The sequence below is a fragment of the Ranitomeya variabilis genome, chromosome 6, assembly GCF_051348905.1.
Source record: "Ranitomeya variabilis isolate aRanVar5 chromosome 6, aRanVar5.hap1, whole genome shotgun sequence".
In the NCBI taxonomy this organism is placed as follows: domain Eukaryota; kingdom Metazoa; phylum Chordata; class Amphibia; order Anura; family Dendrobatidae; genus Ranitomeya; species Ranitomeya variabilis.
In genome coordinates this window covers 279,031,926-279,057,849 of record NC_135237.1, presented here as the reverse complement: position 1 = coordinate 279,057,849, position 25,924 = coordinate 279,031,926, and the positions used below count along the sequence as shown (strand labels likewise).

Here is a 25,924-nt window from a genome sequence, read left to right as displayed (position 1 = left end):
GGGCTACCATCTTGCCGGAACTGATATTGACAGCCTTTAGAACAGTGTGTTACAGCATCCACAGGGACTAAGCAACCTATAGACTGGATATGTTTATGTTTTTAGGCATGTTCTGTGACCTGTACAGGGTTCGTTGCTCATTGATGGGGGAAGAAGTTAGCTGTGATCATCACTTACTGTGATTGGTGTTTTCTGAGTTATCTATAAATAGATGTTACTTTTTATTGTAATCCTGCTTGCCTGGTGACTACTGAAAAGTGATCTCTACAGAAGAGAAAATGTTAGTTTCATATTAGGCACAATGGTCAGCGTGAAGACTGCAAGATGTCAAGATTTTTTAGATAGCGACATTGAGACTTAAATAAGCAATTCACGAAAATTGTTAAAAAATATGTTCACCTTAACCCCTTCATGACCGTGGGATTTTTCATTTTTCCGTGTTCGTTTTTCACTCTCCTCCTTCCCAGAGCCATAACTTTTTTATTTTTCCGTCAATTTGGCCATGTGAGGGCTTATTTTTTGCGGGACAAGTTGTAATTTTGAATGACATCATTGGTTTTACCATGTGGTGTAGTAGAAAACGGGAAAAAAATTCCAAGTGCGGTGAAATTGCAAAAAAGGTGCAATCCCACACTTGTTTTTTGCTTGGCTTTTTTGCTAGGTTCACTAAATGCTAAAACTGACCTCACATTATGATTCTCCAGGTCATTACGAGTTCATAGACACCTAACATGAATAGGTTATTTTTTACCTAAGTGGTGAAAAAAAATTCCAAACTTTGCTAAAAAAAAAATAAAAAAATTGCGCCATTTTCCGATACTCGTAGCGTCTCCATTTTTCATGATCTGGGGTCGGTTGAGGGCTTATTTTTTGCGTGCCGAGCTGGCGTTTTTAATGATTCCAATTCGGTGCAGATACGTTCTTTTGATCGCCCGTTATTGCATTTTAATGCAATGTCGCGGCGACCAAAAAAATTTAATTCTGGCGTTTCGATTTTTTTTCTCGTTACGCCGTTTAGCGATCAGGTTAATGCTTTTTTTATTGATAGATCGGGCGATTCTGAACGTGGAAATACCAAATATGTGTAGATTTGATTTTTTTTTTATTGATTTATTTTGATTGGGGCGAAAGGGGGTGATTTAAACTTTTTTTTTTTTTTTTTCACTTTTTTTCACTTTCTTTTTAACTTTTGCCATGCTTCAATAGCCTCCATGGGAGGCTAGAAGCTGGCACAGCACGATCGCCTCTGCTACATAGCGGCGATCTGCTGTTCGCTGCTATGCAGCAGAATTGCAGGTGTGCTGTGAGCGCCAACCACAGGGTGGTGCTCACAGCTACCGGCGATCAGTAACCATAAAGGTCTCAAGGACCTCTATGGTTACAATACTGAAGCATTGCCGACCTCCGATCATGTGACGGGGGTCGGCGATGCCGTCATTTCCGGCCGCCCGGCCGGATGTGGTAGTTAAATGCCGCTGTCTGCGTTTGACAGCGGCATTTAACTAGTTAATAGCAGCGGGTGAATCGCAATTTCACCCGCCGCTATTGCGGGCACATGTCAGCTGTTCAAAACAGCTGACATGTCCCGGCTTTGATGCGGGCTTACCGCGGAGCCCTGCATCAAAGCAGGGGAGCTGACATCGGACGTACTATCCCGTCCGATGTCAGTAAGGGGTTAAAAATTGGCTAAATATTAATTCATTTTCTGATGGAACATTCTCTTTAATGCTATTAATTGATTCCGCCACAAGAGAAGGTCAACATCCAGGTGGTGAGAAGCTGACTGCATCAGATTCCTCCCAACAGTCAAGTAACAGCAATAAAGGGGTTGACCTACAACAACAAGTTATCATCTATCCATAGGGTACTTGACAACTTGTTGATCTATGTCAATCCAACCTCTGGGACCCACAACAATTGGCAGAACGAGGACATTTTATCTTCTTTGGAGTGGTAGTGCGCATGCTCGGTCTGCCACTCCATTCGCTACCCATGGAACTGCTAAGCACAGCACTCGGCTTTTTCTGACAGCCCCATAGACAAGGAATGAAGTGATGGATTTCTAACTGAGATAAAAGTTTCCAAATTGGTGTGAGGGTTCCAGAGTTGGGTTTCCCACCGATCAGCAAGTTATAACCTATGATGTGAATAATTGACCACTTGTTTTAACTAGAAACCTCTTTAAGTTGTTACCGTTACAATTAAGTAAGATGACAGGTCACAAGATCATTTTTCTACTATCCTTAGTAGGTTAAAAATTGTTCCATAGATCTGGCCTAACCAAAGTGATGTTAAATTCTTGCCATTCATCATTTACTTAGTTATACACTAGCTCTAGTTGCCCAAAACTTGCATGATAAACTATCTGCTTAAAGTCAACAATGTTTCAGCATTTCTGTTTATTTTTTATTATAAGTATATGTTATAGATATGATTGGTATTACTATGTGAATCTCTCACTGAAGCAAACTCAGAATGACAGATTTCTAAAGATCTTGTGTATTGCAGGCCTTAAGCTATTATTCCTTCCTTTCATAAACAGTCACAAGGTTATTATGAATAGACACTTCTGCTTTGGGTAACTTATATTATATTTTTTTTTAGTGCGACAATGCAAGAGGATTAAAGTCATTTTATGATGCCATCAAGTATGGACCTAATCATTTGATGGTTTTCGGTGGAGTATGCCCTTCAGTAACTTCCATTATTGCAGAGTCTCTAAAAGGATGGAACTTGGTTCAGGTAAGAGAAGAAACTTAAAATGATACTTTATTGTTATATCATAGACTGAAATACAGTGTTGCAATACTGGAGATATTTTCCCACTTAAAGGGCTTGAATAAGTAAAAAAATTATGTCAGCTAGTTTGGAATGCAATTTAAAGACTGGTGTCATTATTTTGTATAGATATGTAGATGCGGCAGCATTACTACACAAAATGCGGCAGGATTTTGTTCCACATGTACAATTTGCAGCAATTGAAATAAGTACTGATCATGTCACCAATTTTCTAAGTAAATATATTTCTAAAGGTGCTATTGACATGAAATTCTCACCAGATGTCGGCAACAATCCATCAAATCCTCATAGGCAAAAAAATCAAACCATAGATGTCCATAAGTGAAGTTATGTGTAATAATGAGAGACAACACAGGGAAAAAGTATTGAACACAAGAGGAAAGAAAGGTGCAAAAAGCCATGGAAAGTCATGACACCAGCTGAAATCTTGTAATTGTAAAACTTTGCACAAAAGCCTTTGTTGCTGATGACCGCTTCAAGACACTTCCTGTATGGAGAAACTAGTTGCACGCATTGCTCAGGTGTGATTTTGGCCCATTATTCCATGCAAACACTCTTCAAATCCTAAAGTTCTGTGGACATTTTTTATTAACTCTGAGCTTTAGTTCCTTCATAAATTTCTTATTGTATTCAGCCACGGTGATTGGCTTAGCCATTCTAGCACCTTTATTTTCATTCTTTGAAACCAATTGAGAGCTTCCTTGGCTGTGTGTTTGACATTATTGTCTTGCTGAAATGACCACCCACATTTCATCTTCATCATCCTGGTAGATGGCAGCAGATTTTTATCAAGAATATCTCAGTACATTTGTCCATTCATCCCTCCTTCAACCACTTGAAGTTTGCCAGTGCCACATGCTGAAAAACAGCCCCACAACAGGATGTTCCCACCTCCAAATGCCTAGACCTGGGTGATTGTCGGGGAGGTCACCCAGATTCTCAAGTACCTTCTTACTTCCTCTGACAAAATACTGCTAAATGTGGAACAGCGTTTTAAGAACCAATGGTTATCTGCATTAGCTTTCAATGACTGTAGGTCTGCCTCCAAATTCATTAATTCTCGACTGGTTCTGAAATTGAGGTTAGGGACAATTAGGATGGAAAGACTCATTAAAATTTTGGCCATTGACAATACACTGTTACTCCAGAGTCTTGTCCAGCTGGTAACTGTGGCGGTCACACTTAGAGTTAGATTAGAGTTGATGAGACACTGACACACAATTATAATAAAGTTGAATTCAGCTTAGCTTTGATGAATGAGTATTTATAGTCTCTTGGAATGTTTAGAGAATATAGAGGGAAGGATAATCACATGTCTTTATAGTAGGCAGAGGTTGTACTGGTTGTAGCTGATCATATGATGCTGTGCTGATGCATCATGAGATTTGTAGCAGAGGATAGACTAGTCAACTGTTAGAAAAAAATGTAAAATGTAGTTAACTCTTTTTTTCCAGAAGAAGTACCACTTTTTTCTATGGGCTGTGTCTGGTATTGTAGTTTTATGAGCTTGCTTAGCATTGGGTCTTGACTAGCCTGCTTGTCCAGATGGTATACAAATGTACATGTTCTCATGTGATGAATAGACTTAGTTTATAAGAGGAAAGAAAATGATAGCGCAGCATTTGTTGGCACAAATGCACTGATTCAACATTGCCTTTGTGCCTTTTTTGTCTAACTTTCTGCCTTTTAATGTTTTCACCCAATTTATTATTCTATTTGCACCTTATTTTAAGTATATTTTATATATAAACGAAGGACACTTTGGCACTCTACTTGCAGAAAAGACAAGTAACTTTATTCAGCTGATCCATATGCTAAACAGATTGCATCCAAATCCAGCGTTTCAGCCATGTATGGCCTTTTTCAAGGTATAGCTGTACAAAAATTGACATACCAGAAATGGCCATTTTTGTAAAGAATTATATACATAAACAATATTTATAAACCAAGTAGGTACAAAGCACGTATGAGTCCAATGTAAAGTATTTCATACTACATTGAGTGTGAAGGTAATAACAGCCATACAAAATAACATGACATATTTCTCGAATCATCCTTTCAGCTCCAAAGGAGTCTGATTTCCTTCGAAAATCTTAACGTAAAATCAAAACATTAACCTGACTATGGCTACAGTTTGAATTGCTTAGCATTGTGGGTACACCTTAGAAGGGTTTGACCAATAATAATGGGACATGTTTTTCAATAGAATATTCACTAGAGTAGAAATATTAGCAGGACTTTCAGTTTAGACTCATGCTTGCAATTAATCTATCTCCAAGAAGAAAAGGATTTTTTTCATATATTGTATACTTGTTATTTCATACCATTGTTGCGCAAGCAGTCAATACCCAACCTACAAATTAGTTTTGGGCTCATAATATGAATATTTCATGTCAACTGTCTGATCTGTGTCTGCAAAGTAGATAATGTGTCTTTTAAATGTGTGCAGCCAATGCAGTTTCCTCTCTAAACAAGCTGGTAAATCCTACCTTCGAAATACTTTATTGCACACAGGTGTCTATATCCATGTGTTATCATCTAATGGAAAAGGCTGTCCTCTTGAATAAAATGTTATTCTGCAATTTACTGAATGGTGGCATCTAATGTATAATGTATGCACTACTTAAAAGCCTTCCATAATGTATACTCAAACATTACATTACGTTTTACTCTGCCAGTTAGAAGTTTGCCTTCAGCTATGCCATAGGGCTTCCAGCCGTCCAGGCTTAACTTCTAAACATATAAATGCCTTTTGACATTAAGTGAGAATAGGTGCTTGCACCCAGGCAGAATATAAAGACTATTAATACATTTAGCTAAAACCATATTTAGGATTAGCTATAACTAAGGGAATGAATGGAGACAGCTAGATAGATAGATAGATAGATAGATAGATAGATAGATAGATAGATAGACTCTACCATTCTTCCTTGCAGATATTCTCCAGTTCCGTCAGGTTGGATGGTGAATGTTGGTGGACAGCCAACCCAATTAGGTTTTGGTCAGGTCTCTGGCTGGGCCAGTCAAGGATGGTCACAGAGTTGTTCTGAAGCCACTCCTTTGTTATTTTCGCTGTGTGCTTAGGGTCATTGTCTTGTTGGAAGGTGAACCATCGGCCATGTCTGAGGTCCAGAGCACTCTGGAAGAGGTTTTCATCCAGGATATCTCTGTACTTGGCCGCATTCATGTTTCCTTTAATGGCAACCAGTCTTCCTGTCCCTGCAGCTGAAAAACACCCCCATAGCATGATGCTGCCACCACCATGTTTCACTGTTTGGATTGTACTGGGCAGGTGATGAGCAATGCCTGGTTTTCTCCACACATACCATTTAAAATTATCACCAAAAAGGTCGATCTTCGTCTCATCAGACCAGAGAATCTTACTTCTCATATTCTGGGAGTCCTTCATGTGTTTTTTTTAGCAAACTCTGTTTCCATTCGTATGTTTTGCACTGAGGAGAGGCTTCCATCTGGCCACTCTGCCATAAAGGCCTGACTGGTGGATTTTATTTTTGATATTCTATCTCTTAATGTTAAAATTAGCCTACCCTTAAAATTATAGATTGTTCATGTCCTTGTCAGTGGGCAAACTAACAAAATCAGCAAGGGATCAAATACTTATTTCCCTCACTGTAGTAATCAGCATCATTGGTGATCAAGAGTGGGACTGTAGCTGTGATTGACAAGACAATTGCTAGGGATTATAGGAATTACTAGGAAATTGTGAATGCCCTGATTTTTCTAAAGGCCTACAAGACTGGTAATAATGCACTAGGGTATGCTATATCTGATTGCTATACATTTTAGATACACAGAACATTGTGGACTGTTTTATAGACACTCAAATGTACATTAAGTTAGGAAAAAACTATTAAAAGTAAAAGAAGCCAAGAAAATATTTCAAAGAATATATTATGTACGGTATCTTCAGTAAACTTATATTCTCTAAATGCACAGGTAAAGTCAGCAAAAACAAATAAGAATTAAATAGTGGAATTACTTTTTGCATTCTTTCATTCTAAAAATGTCATAAAAATAAATAAGCATCAAAAACTGTACATATCTGAAAGTGATACTTAAAATGTATTAACCAGTTACAGAACATATACTGTATGTATTCAGGCAATTGCATATTTTCCAGACAATTAGATAGAAATATATATTTTACTACAAAGGTAATAGCAGAAACATCTTCCTGTTTAATTTTTTAATGTACAACATTTATGTTCCTGTTGATGAATGTCTTATTTAGTCTTTAAAGTGCTTGCATCATACTTGCAGTTATGATGCAACTGAAAATTTTGTTAAAAGTTGTCTAGCTTGTTTTTGGCGTTAGCAATCTATACTAAGTGCAGGCTTTTTTCTTTTCCTAAAAATATTATGGTAGACCTAATTTAACTAACAAGGTGTTCCATTTCAATATGGAGTATATGAACTAATGCTGGGCTGGCTATTAGTTGTCTTCACCTGACATAAAAATGAATATATAGTTTTAATTATTTTTTGTTGAATTTAAGAGATTGATTATTTGGTTTTCACAAGTGGAAAGTGGTGAAGTGGTTAATGTTTTGCCCAACAGCAATTGAAGGTACATTGGCACTTTTAGGGTTCACAAACATAGCTCTATTACAGATTTGAACGTCTTCAGAATTTTACTGTTTATCTCTGTAGTATGGACACATTGTACAGTTTATTTTTGTAAATCCCTACTATATAGAGACATACCATATGGAAGCATGGCAAGTACATACAACTATGTAGGACATTATTGCCTGTTCTCCATGTACAGTATATCTATAGGATAGATGTACTCTGTGCTTGAGGTTTTCGGAGTGTTCTGCCCAATTAAATCTTAGATGGCTATTGGCTGAACAATGCTTCAGCTGATCATTCGTCTGACAGCCAACTCAGCCAACACAGAAGCGCTCGCTCAGCCAATTGCTCCTGTACAGATATGGGTGAACTCAAACGGTACAGTTCAGGGTCCGTACCGAACACTTAGTGTTCGTGTATGGACCCAAAACACAGACTTCTCCTGGAAGACCACGTTACTGTTGGGGTTCGGCAGCCCAATCAAAGCTTGCTGACAGGCCACAGCGCAGCAACAAACTTTACCTGTGTGGGCACTTCTGACTCCATCACAGCCATTTGAAATATTGGCATGACTGCGATTGGCCAGCGCACTGTGTGAAAAAATAAATAAATGGTAAAAAAAAAAACATGAGGTCTCCTCTCCTCTTAATAACAAGCGCAGGTAAAGCTGACAGCTGCAGGCTGCAGCCCTCATATGTCAACTTTATCTTGGCTGGTTATCAAAAATAGAGGGGTCCCCACGACACTCTTTAAAATTATCTAATTAATTAATTTAACCCCTTCAAGACACAGCCCTTTTTTGTTTTTGTGTTTTCTTTTTTCGCTCCCCTCTTTCCCAGAGCCATAACTTTTTTATTTCTCTGTCAATATGGCCATGTGAGGGCTTATTTTTTGCGGGACAAGCTGTACTTTTGAACGACACTATTAGTTTTACCATGTCTTGTACTAGAAAACAAGAAAAAAATTCCAAGTGTGGTGAAATTGCAAAAAAAGTGCAATCTCACACTTGTTTTTTGTTTGGCTTTTTTGCTAGGTTCACTAAATGCTAAAACTGACCTGCCATTGTGATTTTCCACATCATTATGAGTTCATAGACACCAAATATGTCTAAGCTATTTTTTATCTAAGTGATGAAAAAAAATTCCAAACTTTGCTAAAAAAAATTTAAAATTGTGTCATTTTCCGATACCTGTAGCGTTTCCATTTTTTGGGATCTTGGGTCAGGTGAGGGCTTATTTTTTGCGTGCCGAGCTGATGTTTTTAATGATACCACGATTGTTCAGATATGTTCTTTTGATCGCCCGTTATTGCATTTTAATTCAATGTCCTGGCGACCAAAAAAACGTAATTGTGGCGCTTTGAATTTTTCTCTCGCTATGCCGTTTAGCAATCAGGTTAATCCTTTGTTTTAGTTGATAGATCAGGCGATTCTGAATGCGGCGATACCAAATATGTGTATGTTTGATTTTTTTTTATTGTTTTATTTTGAATGGGCGAAAGGGGGTGATTTAAACTTTTATATATTTTTTTTTCATATTTTTTAAAACATTTTTTTTTTACCTTTGCTATGCTTCAAAAGCCTCCATAGGAGGCTAGAAGCTGGCACAACTGGATCGGCTCAGCTACATAGCAGCGATCATCAGATCGCTCCTATGCAGCTGAATTACAGGCTTGCTATGAGCACCGACCACAGGGCGGCGCTCACAGCAAGCCGGCATCAACAACCATAGAGGTCTCAAGGAGAACTCTGGTTGTTATGCCAATGCATCGCTGACCCCCCGATCACATGCCAGCCTAAAAATAGCAGCCCACAGCTGCCCAAAAAAAGTGCATCCATTAGATGCAAAAGCCAAGAAGCCAGTTCTGCCTATGGTTAACACGCAATACATAAAGTACATATGCACATATTAATTCAAAGAATTGATCAATTGTTTGATAAATGTCTCAGTTTAAAGTACAGATAGAAATTAATATGTGCATATGCACTTTATATATTGCGTGCTAACCATAGGCAGTGCTGCCTTCTTGGCTTTTTTATCCATTAGATGTGCCAATTCTGTTATTTTGCCCAGGTCTTCCCACTTTCCCTGATGTGTTAGCAAGTGGGCTAATTATTTGGGGGTTAATGTCAGCTTTGTAATGTCAGCTGGCATCAAGCCCAGTCGTTAGATAAAGAGAGGTGTCTATAAGACACCCCCATTGCTAGACCTGTATGTTTAAGTAAAAAAAAAACACACACACAGGGCAAAGTCCTTTATTTGAGCAAAACACTCCCTGACCCTGTTTTACCCATTCATTAATGTAAAAATAAAAATAGAAAATAAAAGTTATACTCACCTGTCTGCTGATAATGTACAATGCTAATGTCCCACGATGAGCCCCCACTCTGCTACGTCTGGCTGCATTGCTGAATGGTGAAATCAGTAATGTTGTCGCTCAGCAAGACTGCCAGATGAAACTGATCTGAGGTTGAGAACACGGCAGCATGTGACCATAAAGGTGTCATTGCCGGTAACACGCAGCCACATTCTCACACGGAGCTCAGTGTGAGCTAGTCATTGGGCTGAGCGGTAGTGTTACTGGTGTCACACTCAGCAATGCAACCAGATGTAGTTGAGTAGGTGCTCGTCGTTGGACATCATAACTATGGATTATCGGCGGACAGGTGAGTATAACCTTGATTTTTTTTTACATATATTAATAAATGGGTAATAAAGGGTCAGGGAGTGTTTTGTTTAAATAAAGGACTTTACTCTGTGTGTGTTTTTTACTTAAACTTACAGGGTTATTAATTATGCTGTCTTATAGACACTTCTCCATTACTAACCCCTGGGTTTGATGTCAGCGGACATAAATAGTTGACATCAACCCCAAAACCATTACTGCACTTTCCAACACACCAGAGCAAGTGGGGAGAGCCAATGCTAAGCACCAGAATTGGCGCATCCAATGGCTGTGCAATTTCTGAGAGCTGATGTTATTAGTCTTGGAGGTGGTCAATATCCATGGCACCTTCTGAGCCTTCTAATATCAGCCCGCAGCTGTTTGTTTATCCTTTTCTGGTTATTAAATATTGGTGGGGACCTCATATCATTTTTTGGGAGATCCCCCATTGTAATAACCAGTAAAGGCTACACAGACAGCTGTGAGCTGACATTAATAACAGGGAAGCTTCATGGATATTGGCGCTTTCTTGGACTAATAACACCAGACCCCAGCTGTCTGCTTCCCTCAGCTGGTTAGTAAAAAATAAGGGGGACCTCACACAATTTTGTTTATTTTATTTCTTTATTAGATAAATACATGTACAGTAAGCTACACACACACTGCACTAATTATCTCACTGACATATTTCTCACTATGCCCAGGCGCCGGCTGGTGGATACTCTCATCAGCATATGCCTGCTCTTGCTGCTCTCAGTGAGACCAGGCTTATGACGCTGATGAGAATAGTAGTCATTAGCCGATGCCTGACCGCCAATAACCTTTTTCACCGCCGGTCACAGCTGCTGGCTCACACACTGTCATCTGTGTGACAGCGTGAGAACCACAGCTCTGTGACTGGTGGTAACATCAGTTAGGTTACTGCCAGTCAGAGCCGTTATTTCCCACACTGTCACACAACTGACAGAATGGAACCGCTGGATGTGCGGTCCTCCCATTCATTTGAATGTGGTCCGGGTTCGGGATCGAGTTCGGGATCGAATTCTGGTACCTGATCAGAAGATTTTTATAAAGTTCGGCCGCACACAAGGATCTGAACACCCATGGGTACGCCCGTCCCTACTGCTGTGTTGTCTGTGAGAAAGTTGCTAGCTGACTTGTTAATAGGCAGATGATCTCATATGAACAATACGATTGGGAGTCTAAATTCAGACGTGCGCAATCGACAGCTGTCCTGAACATCAGTCAGCCCACACCTCCTTATACCTTAGGCCATTGGCCAAACCCTCTGATATTGACGGGTTAAGCTAACTTTAATGTGTATGGGGGTCCCTTAAAGCTATCAGCTAGGGTGATGAAAATACTGAAGAATTTAGTAGCCTTACCCCTTATTTGACATAGCACTTTATTATTTAATTAGACATTTTATGTTATACTTTTTTTTTTTCATTTCCAGCTGATCACATTTTAATTCATTCAGTAATGACTTGGTTGTTAGTTATAGAGCAGGGCCTGAAAATGTAACAAGCACATGGGTCCTATGCTATTTAGACATGTAAAAATATCTATATTTTTCTTGCTGTGGTAATGAATTCCTTAAAGCATTGCATCATCCATACAGAGTTGCTCCAACAATTTGTGTTGAATTGTATGCAATCATGTGTTGATCATTTTTAGCTTTATTTAACTGAAAATTTGAATAATTTCTAAAAGAAATTGGATTTTGATTGCGTTCTATATTCATATGATTCAGTGCTGCAAGTAAAACATTGTGCATTGTGCATTTTTTTACGTCTTAGCAGGTACAAAAATAGTGGTATAAATCAGAACTCTTCCATGTATAAGCTTGTCCATTTATTTCCTCTGGAGTATATACACTTCACCAGTGGAAATAAAAGCTGATTCCATTCCTGATCCTATAACTATATTTCCATGCATCCAATGCATACGTTTTTACATTGAAGTGGTCCTAGAACAAGGTCAGGAGTCACTGCACACAGCTATTATTTGTCCAGCTGTGGAAGCCCGACTGACTGGTACACAACTTCACAACTTTACTATCCTCTGCACTTTATAATTCATCAGATATAACCTTTATTAATCTAATATATAAAGCTGAATGTGTGTGTGTATGTGTGTATGTGTGTATGTCCGGGATTGGCATCTGCACCGTCGCAGCTACAGCCACAAAATTTTGCAAAGTCACAGGTCTGGACCCTGAGATCGTCATAGGCTATGTTGTGAGGCGAAATTTTAACCCCGCGCATTCCAATTCACCAAACAATTTTGCCCCTATCTACATAATGGGGAAAAAGTGAAAGGAAAAGTGTTGGAGGCAAATTGACAGCTGCCAGATGTGAACAAGGGGGACTTAAAGAGTGAGAGCAATGGCGCCAAAGAGTATATACAATACAGTTGCTAAGGTGGGGCCCCGACATGGGATACTCACCACACACGGGGATATGAACACACACACAAAATGCGCCACACACTACCACATGCTTGAACACATATACCACCCTCAGCACACATTTCACCACACATACACCAACCTCGCCACATAAAAGTCGAAACACAAAAGTCACCGCTCAAAAGTCGCCAAGCGAAAAACTCGCCACGCGCAAAACTCGCCACATGCAAAACTAGGCTCACGCAAAACTTGCCACACGTGCAAAACTCACCTCATGGAAAACTCGCCACACGCAAAACTTGCACACGCGGAAAAATTGCCACATGCACAAAAGTTGCAGCACATGCAAAAGTTGCCTCACACAAAACTTGCACTTACTCAAAAAGCACCAAACATAAAACTCGCCATGCGCAAAACTCGCCATGTGCAAAACTCGCCATGCACAAAACTTGCTGCACACAACTTGCTACACTAACCTGTCACATGCAACTCGACACACAAAAAGTTGCTACACGCATGTCGCCACACAAAACTCATCTCACAAAAGTCGCTACATGCATGTCGCCACACGCAACTCAACACACACAACTTGACACATGAAACTTGCCCTAAAACACACACAAGTCTGGTATTATCGTTCAAAAATAAAAATCTGATTAATAAGCAGACAAACTACAAGAGCAACAAATGTACCATATAGGAAATACGGCAGCTGTCAGTCACATGACCTGTCTATTATGTGTATGTGTGAGCTAATATATACTGCCAGGGGGGAGGGCTTCCTGTTGGCTGGGGATTTATCAGGCTGCCAATTTAGCTTACAAATACTGAGGTAAAAATACTGAGCAAATAACGTGTGAACGAGGTCTAATACAGGAGGAGATGACACACAGATATATACTATATACAGGGGAGATGACACACACATATATACTATATACAGGGGAGATGACACACAGGTATATACTATACACAGGAGGAAATGACACACTTGTATATACTATATACAGGGTAGATGACATACAGGTACATACTATATATGGGGAGATGACACACAGTTATATACTATATACAGGGGAGATGACACACAGGTATATGCTATATACAGGGGAGATGACACACAGGTATATACTATATACAGGAGGAGATGACACACAGGTATATACTATATACAGGAGGAGATGACATACAGGTACATACTATATACAGGAGGTGATTACGTATAGGTACATACTATATACAGGGGAGATGACACACAGATATATACTATATACAGGAGGAGATGACACACAGGTATATACTATATACAGGGGAGATGACACACGTATATACTATATACAGGAGGAGATGACACAGATATATACTTCATACAGGAGCAGATGACACACAGGTACATACTATATACAGAAGGAGATGACATACAGGTATATACTATATACAGGAGGAGATGACACACAGGTATATACTATATACAGGAGGAGATGACTTACAGGTATATACTATATACAGGAGGAGATGACACACATATATACTATATACAGGAGGAGATAACATACAGGTATATGCTATATAAAAGAGGAGATGACACATAGGTATATAGAGGAGGAGATGACATACAGCAGGTATATACTATATACAGGGGAGATGACATACAGGTATATACTATATACAGGAGATGACATACAGGTATATACTATATATAGGAGGAGATGACATACAGGTATATAGTATATAAAGAAGAGATGACATACAGGTATATACTATATACAGGAGGAGATGACACATAGGTATATACAATATACAGGAGGTGATGACATACAGCAGGTATATACTATTTACAGGGGAGATGACATACAGGTATATACTATATACAGGAGATGACATACAGGTGTATACTATATATAAGGGAGATGACAAACATGTATATACTGAGGGGAAAATGAGAGGTGTGAGGTGAAAATGAGGGGTGTGAGGTGAAAATGAAAAGGTGTGAATGCAAAATGAGAGGAGTGAGGGAAAATAGTGGAGTGATCGGAAAATGACAGATGTGAGGTCGAAATGACAAGTGTTAGGGGGAATGAGAGGAGTGAGGGGGAAAATAAGAGGAGTGAGGGGGAAAATGAGAGGTGTAAGGGAGAAAATGAGAGATGTGAGGGGGAAAATGAGAGGCGTGATGGGAAAATAAGAGAAGTGAGGTGCTATAACTAACCACAGATAATTACTATGCCCAAGCAACGCCGGGCTCTTCAGCTAGTATTATTAATAAAACATGACATGAACCACAAACGAAAAAAGAACCACCATCGCCCTTCAAAATTAGAAACCAGGGGTGTGCCTGATCCTAAGCGATTGCTACACTTTTCCTGCCTTGCCACAGAGGTTCCCACCCTTATACCTGCGCATTGGCATCCCCTCTCATTGATGGATGTCTCCTCTGTCCCTATATTGCCCTATTGGGATCAGGGTGGAAGAAAAGACAAGACTAAATGTGAAAATGGTATAATCTCTGGTCTATAGGCCAAAAAATATCAATGATACAATAAACTTATATGGGTGTCAGCCCAATTGTTGATATTGCACTGAAATGTAGATAAAGTGCATATGTGCTTAGGGTTTATTGGCAGGAATGAAAAATGGGAGGGGAAATTAACCTTAGATGTGCCCTGTCTGTCAGCGGAGGGTTGGCACCCTATAAACCTGCGTAAAGTGGCACCCCCACTCTCGACGGCTGTCCCTTGTGTCCCTATTGATACTACACCGTATAAGAAAATTCTATTATACCAGATGTCAACAACAAAAGGGAGTGGGAGAAGGGATAAAGTGCAACCTATACATATATCATAATCAGCAGAATTACATATGGTGATGAATATACTTTGCAGACAGATAGCACAAATTGTCTGCAGTCACTCTTTTTATTCCCAAAGTACTAGAATATATTGACTAAATGCCAGAGATGCAAAGTAACTCAGGGGATTTAGAAAAATCTTCTATAGTCAAAAAATAATAAACTTTCTGAACACTCAATGCATTTCCCCTATACCAGGTATAATAAGAGTGGCACTGATAGAAAGAAAAAACACTTAGCTCAAGAAAATTCTGCTGTTGATTAGCCCATCATAACACCAATGGTATATTGAAGCATGAGGATCGAGCCCTCCTGGTACTGTGCTGCATGATGCAATGTATGGGCTAATCAACAGCAGAATTTTCTTGAGCTAAGTGTTTTTTCTTGCTATCCGTGCCACTCTTATTATAACCACTTCTGATGTACCTGGTACAGGAAAATGCATCAAGTGTTCTGAGAGGTTTTGTTTTTTTTTACTATAGAAGATTTTTCTAAATCCCCTGAGTCAAGTACTGATGGTGATTCTGGTGCTTTAAAATTCATAATACTGATCGTCATTGCTGTGCTGTTTTCATGTATTGATGGTGTTTTTTTTATGTATTCATGTAATAATGGTGAATCTGGCAATGTATGAATGTACTGATGATAGTTCTGGTTATGATTTCAGGTACTGATTGTTATACTGATGCTGCCTTTATGTTCTGATTATGGTTCTGGTGCTGTATTCATGTACTATTGGTGGTTACAGTTCTTTTTTCCTGCATTGTTATTACTTTTGATACTGTACACATGTAAAAATCTATAACTTGTCACATTCCATACTACATGGTTATACTGTATTAATTACATATTTTGCTTGACATTGGTATTGTCGACTACCGTGACTAAGTGCTTTCCCAAGGGGTCTCCGACCCCCCCCTTAACTTCCCAACCTCCAAATAACGACATGTGTTATGGTTCTCAATGGCAAGAGAACATAGCCCAGCAAACATACGAACTAGCTCTTGGAAGGATGGAAACTAAACTGACCATGAACTAAACCTGCCGCACAACTAACAGTAGCCGGGTAGCGTAGCCTGCGTTTTATCCCTAGACGCCCAGCGCCGGCCGGAGGACTAACTAATCCTGGCAGAGGAAAATATAGTCCTGGTTCACCTCTAGAGAAATTTCCCCGAAAGGCAGACAGAGGCCCCCACAAATATTGGCGGTGATTTTAGATGAAATGACAAACGTAGTATGAAAATAGGTTTAGCAAAATTGAGGTCCGCTTACTAGATAGCAGGAAGACAGAAAGGGCACTTTCATGGTCAGCTGAAAACCCTATCAAAATACCATCCTGAAATTACTTTAAGACTCTAGTATTAACTCATAACATCAGAGTGGCAATTTCAGATCACAAGAGCTTCCAGACACAGAAACGAAACTACAGCTGTGAACTGGAACAAAATACAAAAACAAACAAGGACTAAGTCCAACTTAGCTGGGAGTTGTCTAGCAGCAGGAACATGCACAGAAAGGCTTCTGATTACAATGTTGACCGGCATGGAAGTGACAGAGGAGCAAGGTTAAATAGCGACTCCCACATCCTGATGGAAACAGGTGAACAGAGAGGATGATGCACACCAGTTCAATTCCACCAGTGGCCACCGGGGGAGCCCAAAATCCAATTTCACAACAGTACCCCCCTCAAGGAGGGGGCACCGAACCCTCACCAGAACCACCAGGGCGATCAGGATGAGCCCTATGAAAGGCACGGACCAAATCGGAGGCATGAACATCAGAGGCAGTCACCCAAGAATTATCCTCCTGACCGTATCCCTTCCATTTGACCAGATACTGGAGTTTCCGTCTGGAAACACGGGAGTCCAAGATTTTTTCCACAACGTACTCCAACTCGCCCTCAACCAACACCGGAGCAGGAGGCTCAACGGAAGGCACAACCGGTACCTCATACCTGCGCAATAATGACCGATGAAAAACATTATGAATAGAAAAAGATGCAGGGAGGTCCAAACGGAAGGACACAGGGTTAAGAATCTCCAATATCTTGTACGGGCCGATGAACCGAGGCTTAAACTTGGGAGAAGAAACCCTCATAGGGACAAAACGAGAAGACAACCACACCAAGTCCCCAACACAAAGCCGAGGACCAACCCGACGCCGGCGGTTGGCAAAAAGCTGAGTCTTCTCCTGGGACAACTTCAAATTGTCCACTACCTGCCCCCAAATCCGATGCAACCTCTCCACCACAGCATCCACTCCAGGACAATCCGAAGACTCCACCTGACCAGAAGAAAATCGAGGATGAAACCCCGAATTACAGAAAAAGGGAGACACCAAGGTGGCAGAACTGGCCCGATTATTGAGGGCAAACTCCGCTAAAGGCAAAAAAACAACCCAATCATCCTGATCTGCAGACACAAAACACCTCCAATATGTCTCCAAGGTCTGATTCGTCCGCTCGGTCTGGCCATTAGTCTGAGGATGGAAAGCAGACGAGAAAGACAAATCTATGCCCATCCTAGCACAGAATGCTCGCCAAAATCTAGACACGAATTGGGTACCTCTGTCAGAAACGATATTCTCCGGAATACCATGCAAACGGACCACATTTTGAAAAAACAGAGGAACCAACTCGGAAGAAGAAGGCAACTTAGGCAGGGGAACCAAATGGACCATCTTAGAGAAACGATCACACACCACCCAGATGACAGACATCTTCTGAGAAACAGGAAGATCCGAAATAAAATCCATCGAGATGTGCGTCCAGGGCCTCTTCGGGATAGGCAAGGGCAACAACAATCCACTAGCCCGAGAACAACAAGGCTTGGCCCGAGCACAAACGTCACAAGACTGCACGAAGCCTCGCACATCTCGAGACAGGGAAGGCCACCAGAAGGACCTTGCCACCAAATCCCTGGTACCAAAGATTCCAGGATGACCTGCCAACGCAGAAGAATGAACCTCAGAAATGACTTTACTGGTCCAATCATCAGGAACAAACAGTCTACCAGGTGGGCAACGATCAGGTCTATCCGCCTGAAACTCCTGCAAGGCCCGCCGCAGGTCTGGAGAAACGGCAGACAATATCACTCCATCCTTAAGGATACCTGTAGGTTCAGAATTACCAGGGGAGTCAGGCTCAAAACTCCTAGAAAGGGCATCCGCCTTAACATTCTTAGAACCCGGCAGGTAGGACACCACAAAATTAAACCGAGAGAAAAACAACGACCAGCGCGCCTGTCTAGGATTCAGGCGTCTGGCGGACTCAAGATAAATTAGATTTTTGTGGTCAGTCAATACCACCACCTGATGTCTAGCCCCCTCAAGCCAATGACGCCACTCCTCAAAAGCCCACTTCATGGCCAAAAGCTCCCGATTCCCAACATCATAATTCCGCTCGGCGGGCGAAAATTTACGCGAGAAAAAAGCACAAGGTCTCATCACGGAGCAATCGGAACTTCTCTGCGACAAAACCGCCCCAGCTCCGATTTCAGAAGCGTCGACCTCAACCTGAAAAGGAAGAGCAACATCAGGCTGACGCAACACAGGGGCGGAAGAAAAGCGGCGCTTAAGCTCCCGAAAGGCCTCCACAGCAGCAGGGGACCAATCAGCAACATCAGCACCCTTCTTAGTCAAATCAGTCAATGGTTTAACAACATCAGAAAAACCAGCAATAAATCGACGATAAAAGTTAGCAAAGCCCAAAAATTTCTGAAGACTCTTAAGAGAAGAGGGTTGCGTCCAATCACAAATAGCCTGAACCTTGACAGGATCCATCTCGATGGAAGAGGGGGAAAAAATATATCCCAAAAAGGAAATCTTTTGAACCCCAAAAACGCACTTAGAACCCTTCACACACAAGGAATTAGACCGCAAAACCTGAAAAACCCTCCTGACCTGCTGGACATGAGAGTCCCAGTCATCCGAAAAAATCAAAATATCATCCAGATACACAATCATAAATTTATCCAAATAATCACGGAAAATGTCATGCATAAAGGACTGAAAGACTGAAGGGGCATTTGAAAGACCAAAAGGCATCACCAAATACTCAAAGTGTCCCTCGGGCGTATTAAATGCGGTTTTCCACTCATCCCCCTGCTTAATTCGCACCAAATTATACGCCCCACGAAGATCTATCTTAGAGAACCACTTGGCCCCCTTTATGCGAGCAAACAAATCAGTCAGCAGTGGCAACGGATATTGATATTTAACCGTGATTTTATTCAAAAGCCGATAATCAATGCACGGCCTCAAAGAGCCATCTTTCTTAGCCACAAAGAAAAAACCGGCTCCTAAGGGAGATGACGAAGGACGAATATGTCCCTTTTCCAAGGACTCCTTTATATATTCTCGCATAGCAGCATGTTCAGGCACAGACAGATTAAATAAACGACCCTTAGGGTATTTACTACCCGGAATCAAATCTATGGCACAATCGCACTCCCGGTGCGGAGGTAATGAACCAAGCTTAGGTTCTTCAAAAACGTCACGATATTCAGTCAAGAATTCAGGAATCTCAGAGGGAATAGATGATAAAATGGAAACCACAGGTACGTCCCCATGCGTCCCCTTACATCCCCAGCTTAACACAGACATAGCTTTCCAGTCAAGGACTGGGTTATGAGATTGCAGCCATGGCAATCCAAGCACCAACACATCATGTAGGTTATACAGCACAAGAAAGCGAATAATCTCCTGGTGATCCGGATTAATCCGCATAGTTACTTGTGTCCAGTATTGTGGTTTATTGCTAGCCAATGGGGTGGAGTCAATCCCCTTCAGGGGTATAGGAGTTTCAAGAGGCTCCAAATCATACCCACAGCGTTTGGCAAAGGACCAATCCATAAGACTCAAAGCGGCACCAGAGTCGACATAGGCATCCGCGGTAATAGATGATAAAGAACAAATCAGGGTCACAGATAGAATAAACTTAGACTGTAAAGTGCCAATTGAAACAGACTTATCAAGCTTCTTAGTACGCTTAGAGCATGCTGATATAACATGAGTTGAATCACCGCAATAGAAGCACAACCCATTTTTTCGTCTAAAATTCTGCCGTTCACTTCTGGACAGAACTCTATCACATTGCATATTCTCTGGCGTCTTCTCAGTAGACACCGCCAAATGGTGCACAGGTTTGCGCTCCCGCAGACGCCTATCGATCTGGATAGCCATTGTCATGGACTCATTCAGACCCGCAGGCACAGGGAACCCCACCATAACATCCTTAATGGCATCAGAGAGACCCTCTCTGAAATTCGCCGCCAGGGCGCACTCATTCCACTGAGTAAGCACAGCCCATTTACGGAATTTCTGGCAGTATATTTCAGCTTCGTCTTGCCCCTGAGATAGGGACATCAAGGCCTTTTCCGCCTGAAGTTCTAACTGAGGTTCCTCATAAAGCAACCCCAAGGCCAGAAAAAACGCATCCACATTGAGCAACGCAGGATCCCCTGGAGCCAACGCAAAAGCCCAATCCTGAGGGTCGCCCCGGAGCAAAGAAATCACAATCCTGACCTGCTGAGCAGGATCTCCAGCAGAGCGAGATTTCAGGGACAAAAACAACTTGCAATTATTTTTGAAATTTTGAAAGCAAGATCTATTCCCCGAGAAAAATTCAGGCAAAGGAATTCTAGGTTCAGATATAGGAACATGAACAACAAAATCTTGTAAGTTTTGAACTTTCGTGGTGAGATTATTCAAACCTGCAGCTAAACTCTGAATATCCATTTTAAACAGGTGAACACAGAGCCATTCCAGGATTAGAAGGAGAGAGAGAGAGAGAAAGGCTGCAATATAGGCAGACTTGCAAGAGATTCAATTACAAGCACACTCAGAACTGAGAAAAAAAAAAAAAAAAAAAATCTTCAGCAGACTTCTCTTTTCTCTCCTTTCTCTGTCAATTAATTTAACCCTTTATGGCCGGTCAAACTGTTATGGTTCTCAATGGCAAGAGAACATAGCCCAGCAAACATACGAACTAGCTCTTGGAAGGATGGAAACTAAACTGACCATGAACTAAACCTGCCGCACAACTAACAGTAGCCGGGTAGCGTAGCCTGCGTTTTATCCCTAGACGCCCAGCGCCGGCCGGAGGACTAACTAATCCTGGCAGAGGAAAATATAGTCCTGGCTCACCTCTAGAGAAATTTCCCCGAAAGGCAGACAGAGGCCCCCACAAATATTGGCGGTGATTTTAGATGAAATGACAAACGTAGTATGAAAATAGGTTTAGCAAAATTGAGGTCCGCTTACTAGATAGCAGGAAGACAGAAAGGGCACTTTCATGGTCAGCTGAAAACCCTATCAAAATACCATCCTGAAATTACTTTAAGACTCTAGTATTAACTCATAACATCAGAGTGGCAATTTCAGATCACAAGAGCTTCCAGACACAGAAACGAAACTACAGCTGTGAACTGGAACAAAATACAAAAACAAACAAGGACTAAGTCCAACTTAGCTGGGAGTTGTCTAGCAGCAGGAACATGCACAGAAAGGCTTCTGATTACAATGTTGACCGGCATGGAAGTGACAGAGGAGCAAGGTTAAATAGCGACTCCCACATCCTGATGGAAACAGGTGAACAGAGAGGATGATGCACACCAGTTCAATTCCACCAGTGGCCACCGGGGGAGCCCAAAATCCAATTTCACAACAGACATGAGTCTCAAGTTGGATATAATTGGCCACAGCGGCCTTTATTATAAACAAACAACACATATAACCGTAACATGAGCTGGGAGGGGTCCTTGAAGCTAAAAGTCTGGTGTCAACCATAGTATAAACAAGTGGACAATAGACCAACCGTAGATTACTCTCAGCCTTTACCCCCAGGCTCGAGAGCACCAAACTACCCCGAAGGGTTACCATTGTCCACTTCCAACTTAGGAATCTGGCCCACCGTTACCAAGATTCCCCCAAATCACCAGACCCGCAACCAAAACTTATACCAACTGGAGAATCCGTATCCCGATGGACCCCCCAGGCCAATTTAGCACCAACTCCAAGGACCCCTCCCCCCGCCTACAGCCACTATGACCCGAAAACAAAACCAACTAACATCATCGAACCCAAAAATAAAGGGAGGGCGGGCGGGACTGCTCACAGATCCTCTGAGCGGGAAGTGATCGGCTCCTCCCCCCCCTCACCCCATACCCCTCTCCAGCCAACATTAACCCTCCCCTAGGAGCGAACCCCATGCCCCCCTTCTTCATGCTCCAAACCCCCTGTCATGACGGCTTCCATGTACGCCACCCCGGGGGAGGGGGTGGGGCGGTTCGCTCTAGCCTGGCCTTTTTGGCAAGTTAAGAATTGCTACATCTGTATTTATGTTAGGACTCGGAGCACTAAAGGGAATGTGTCAACAGGTTTTTACCAGCAAATTTGAGAGCAGCATAATGTAGGAGCAGAGATGCTAATTCCAGTGAGGTGTCATTTACTAGACTGCTCACTGTAGTTTTGATAAAATCATTGTTTTATCAGCAGGCGATTATCATGTGAGAACTAACTAGTAAACCTGCTGCTATGCAGTCTACAATACTCATGAGCTCTGTTGAAGTTGAAGATGAAATGATCTCTAAAAGGCCTAAAGTTTACAAATACACATTTCCTTTGTATTTTAGGCTAAAACAATATATGAATTAAAAAAATTTACATTTTAAAAATTACAAAAAAGAAAATGGGCCTATGCAAAGGTTTGGTCTCCCTTGGAGATTTGTGTGCACAGATAACTTTGACAAAAGTTTCAGACCTTAATTAGCCAGTTAGGGTTATTGCTTGTTCACTGTCATCGTTAGGAAAGGCCAGGTGATGCAAATTTCCTAGCTTTATAAAAACCCTGCCTCCTCTAACCTTGTGCAAAAAATAATCATGTTTTGGGGTGGTATTGCTGCCCGTGGCGAATTTAACATTTCATGGGTAGAGGGAAGAATGGATTCAATTAAATTTCAACAAATTCTTCATGCAAACATAACAAAATCTGTAAAAAAAAATGAAGTTGAAAAGAGGAGGGGCTCTACAAATGGAAAATGATCCTAAACACATATTATTGTATCATACAATTATTAGGTTCTGTAGAAGGATGTAGATCTGGGGATTTATTATGATGGAATATAGGAATATAGGCTGAACTGGATGGACAAATGTCTTTTTTCGGCCTTACTAACTATGTTACATGTCAAAATCCACAATAGACTATCTCAAAAGGCGCAACCTGAAGGTTTTCAATGGACCTCACAGTTCCCTGATCTGAATATCATTGAAAATTAGTGATGAGCGAGTATACGCGCTGTTTGGGTTTTTCCGAGCATGCTCGGGTGGTCTCCAAGTATTTGTTAGTGCTCGGAGATTTCATTTTCATCACCTCAGCTGAATGATTTATAGCTGTTATACAGCTTGAATACATGTGGGGTGTTATGACCCCAATGGCAGAGGGTCTCAGAAATAATTACTAAGTCTGCAAACACAAAAAACCAGCTCATAGGGCAGTGGTAACTGAGCTGACCATATATCTAATCCTAGCACCACAAATAGCAGCAGCCGGGGAACGTGCCTACGTTGGTTCTAGACGTCTCGCGCCAGCCGGAGAACTAACTAACCCTAGAAGGGAAAAGAAAGACCTTTCTTGCCTCCAGAGAAAAGACCTCAAAAGTTGGATACAAGCCCCCAACAAATAATAACGGTGAGGTAAGAGGAAAAGACAAATGTAAGAATGAGCAAGGTATTTAGCAAAGAGAGGCCCACTAGCTAATAGCAGAATATAGTAAGATGACTTATATGGTCAGCAAAAACCCTATCAAAATATCCACGCTGGATATTCAAGAACCCCCGAACCGTCTGACGGCCCGGGGGGGAGAACACCAGCCCCCTAGAGCTTCCAGCAAAGTCAGGAATCACATTTAGTACAAGCTGGACAAAAATAAGAGCAAAGCAAAAAACCAAAAAACAAAGAAGCAGGACTTAGCTTAATTTTGCACAAACCAAGACCAGCAGACAGGAGCAAACAGAAAGGATCTGATTACAACGATGCCAGGCACTGGACTAAGGATCCAGGAAGTTTATATAGCAACACCCCTGGACTAACGACCCAGGTGGGTGCCAAACTGAGGAAAGACAATCCCAGAGTCATATCACTAGTAACCACAAGAGGGAGCCAAAAAGTCTAATTCACAACAGTACCCCCCCTTTAAGGAGGGGTCACCGAACCCTCACCAAGACCACCAGGGCGATCAGGATGAGCAGCGTGAAAGGCACGAACTAAATCGGCCACATGCACATCAGAAGCAACCACCCAGGAATTATCCTCCTGACCATACCCCTTCCACTTGACCAGATACTGAAGCCTCCGTCTGGAGAGACGAGAATCCAAGATCTTCTCCACCACGTACTCCAACTCGCCCTCAACCAACACCGGAGCAGGAGGCTCAACAGAAGGAACCACAGGTACAACGTACCGCCGCAACAAAGACCTATGGAACACGTTGTGAATGGCAAACGACACCGGAAGATCCAAGCGAAAGGACACAGGATTAAGGATTTCCAATATCTTGTAAGGACCGATGAAGCGAGGCTTAAATTTAGGAGAGGAGACCTTCATAGGAACAAATCGAGAAGACAGCCATACCAAATCCCCAACACGAAGTCGGGGACCCACACCGCGGCGGCGGTTGGCAAAACGCTGAGCCTTCTCCTGTGACAACTTTAAGTTGTCCACCACATGATTCCAGATCTGCTGCAACCTATCCACCACAGAATCTACCCCAGGACAGTCAGAAGGCTCCACATGTCCCGAGGAAAAACGAGGATGGAAACCAGAGTTGCAGAAAAATGGCGAAACCAAAGTAGCGGAACTAGCCCGATTATTAAGGGCAAACTCAGCCAACGGCAAGAAGGTCACCCAATCATCCTGATCTGCCGAAACAAAACACCTCAAATAAGCCTCCAGAGTCTGATTAGTTCGCTCCGTTTGTCCATTAGTCTGAGGATGAAAGGCAGACAAAAACGACAAATCAATGCACATCCTAGCACAAAAGGATCGCCAGAACCTGGAAACAAACTGGGATCCTCTGTCAGACACAATATTCTCAGGAATGCCGTGCAAACGAACCACATTCTGAAAGAACACAGGAACCAGATCGGAAGAGGAAGGCAGCTTAGGCAAAGGCACCAAATGGACCATTTTAGAAAAGCGATCACATACCACCCAGATGACAGACATGCCCTGAGACACCGGGAGATCTGAAATGAAATCCATGGAAATGTGTGTCCAAGGCCTCTTCGGGACAGGCAAGGGCAAGAGCAACCCGCTGGCACGAGAACGGCAAGGCTTAGCTCGAGCACAAGTCCCACAGGACTGCACAAATGACCGCACATCCCGTGACAAGGAAGGCCACCAAAAGGACCTAGCCACCAGATCTCTGGTGCCAAAAATTCCCGGATGCCCTGCCAACACCGAGGAATGAACCTCGGAAATGACTCTGCTGGTCCACTTATCAGGAACAAACAGTCTGTCAGGTGGACAAGAGTCAGGTCTACCAGCCTGAAATCTCTGCAACACACGTCGCAAATCTGGAGAAATGGCTGACAAGATTACTCCCTCTTTA

General features: G+C 41.8%; 1 protein-coding gene across 1 annotated transcript in view; it reads left to right on the top strand.

Moving 5' to 3' along the window:
- GABBR2 (gamma-aminobutyric acid type B receptor subunit 2) overlaps positions 1 to 25,924 on the top strand; it is a 1,202,616-nt gene that overhangs the window by 279,110 nt on the left and 897,582 nt on the right. Inside the window, exon 2 of the mRNA XM_077269688.1 lies at positions 2,605 to 2,742. Within this exon, the coding sequence (XP_077125803.1) occupies positions 2,605 to 2,742 (138 nt within the window). The remainder of the gene's footprint in view (positions 1 to 2,604; positions 2,743 to 25,924) is intronic.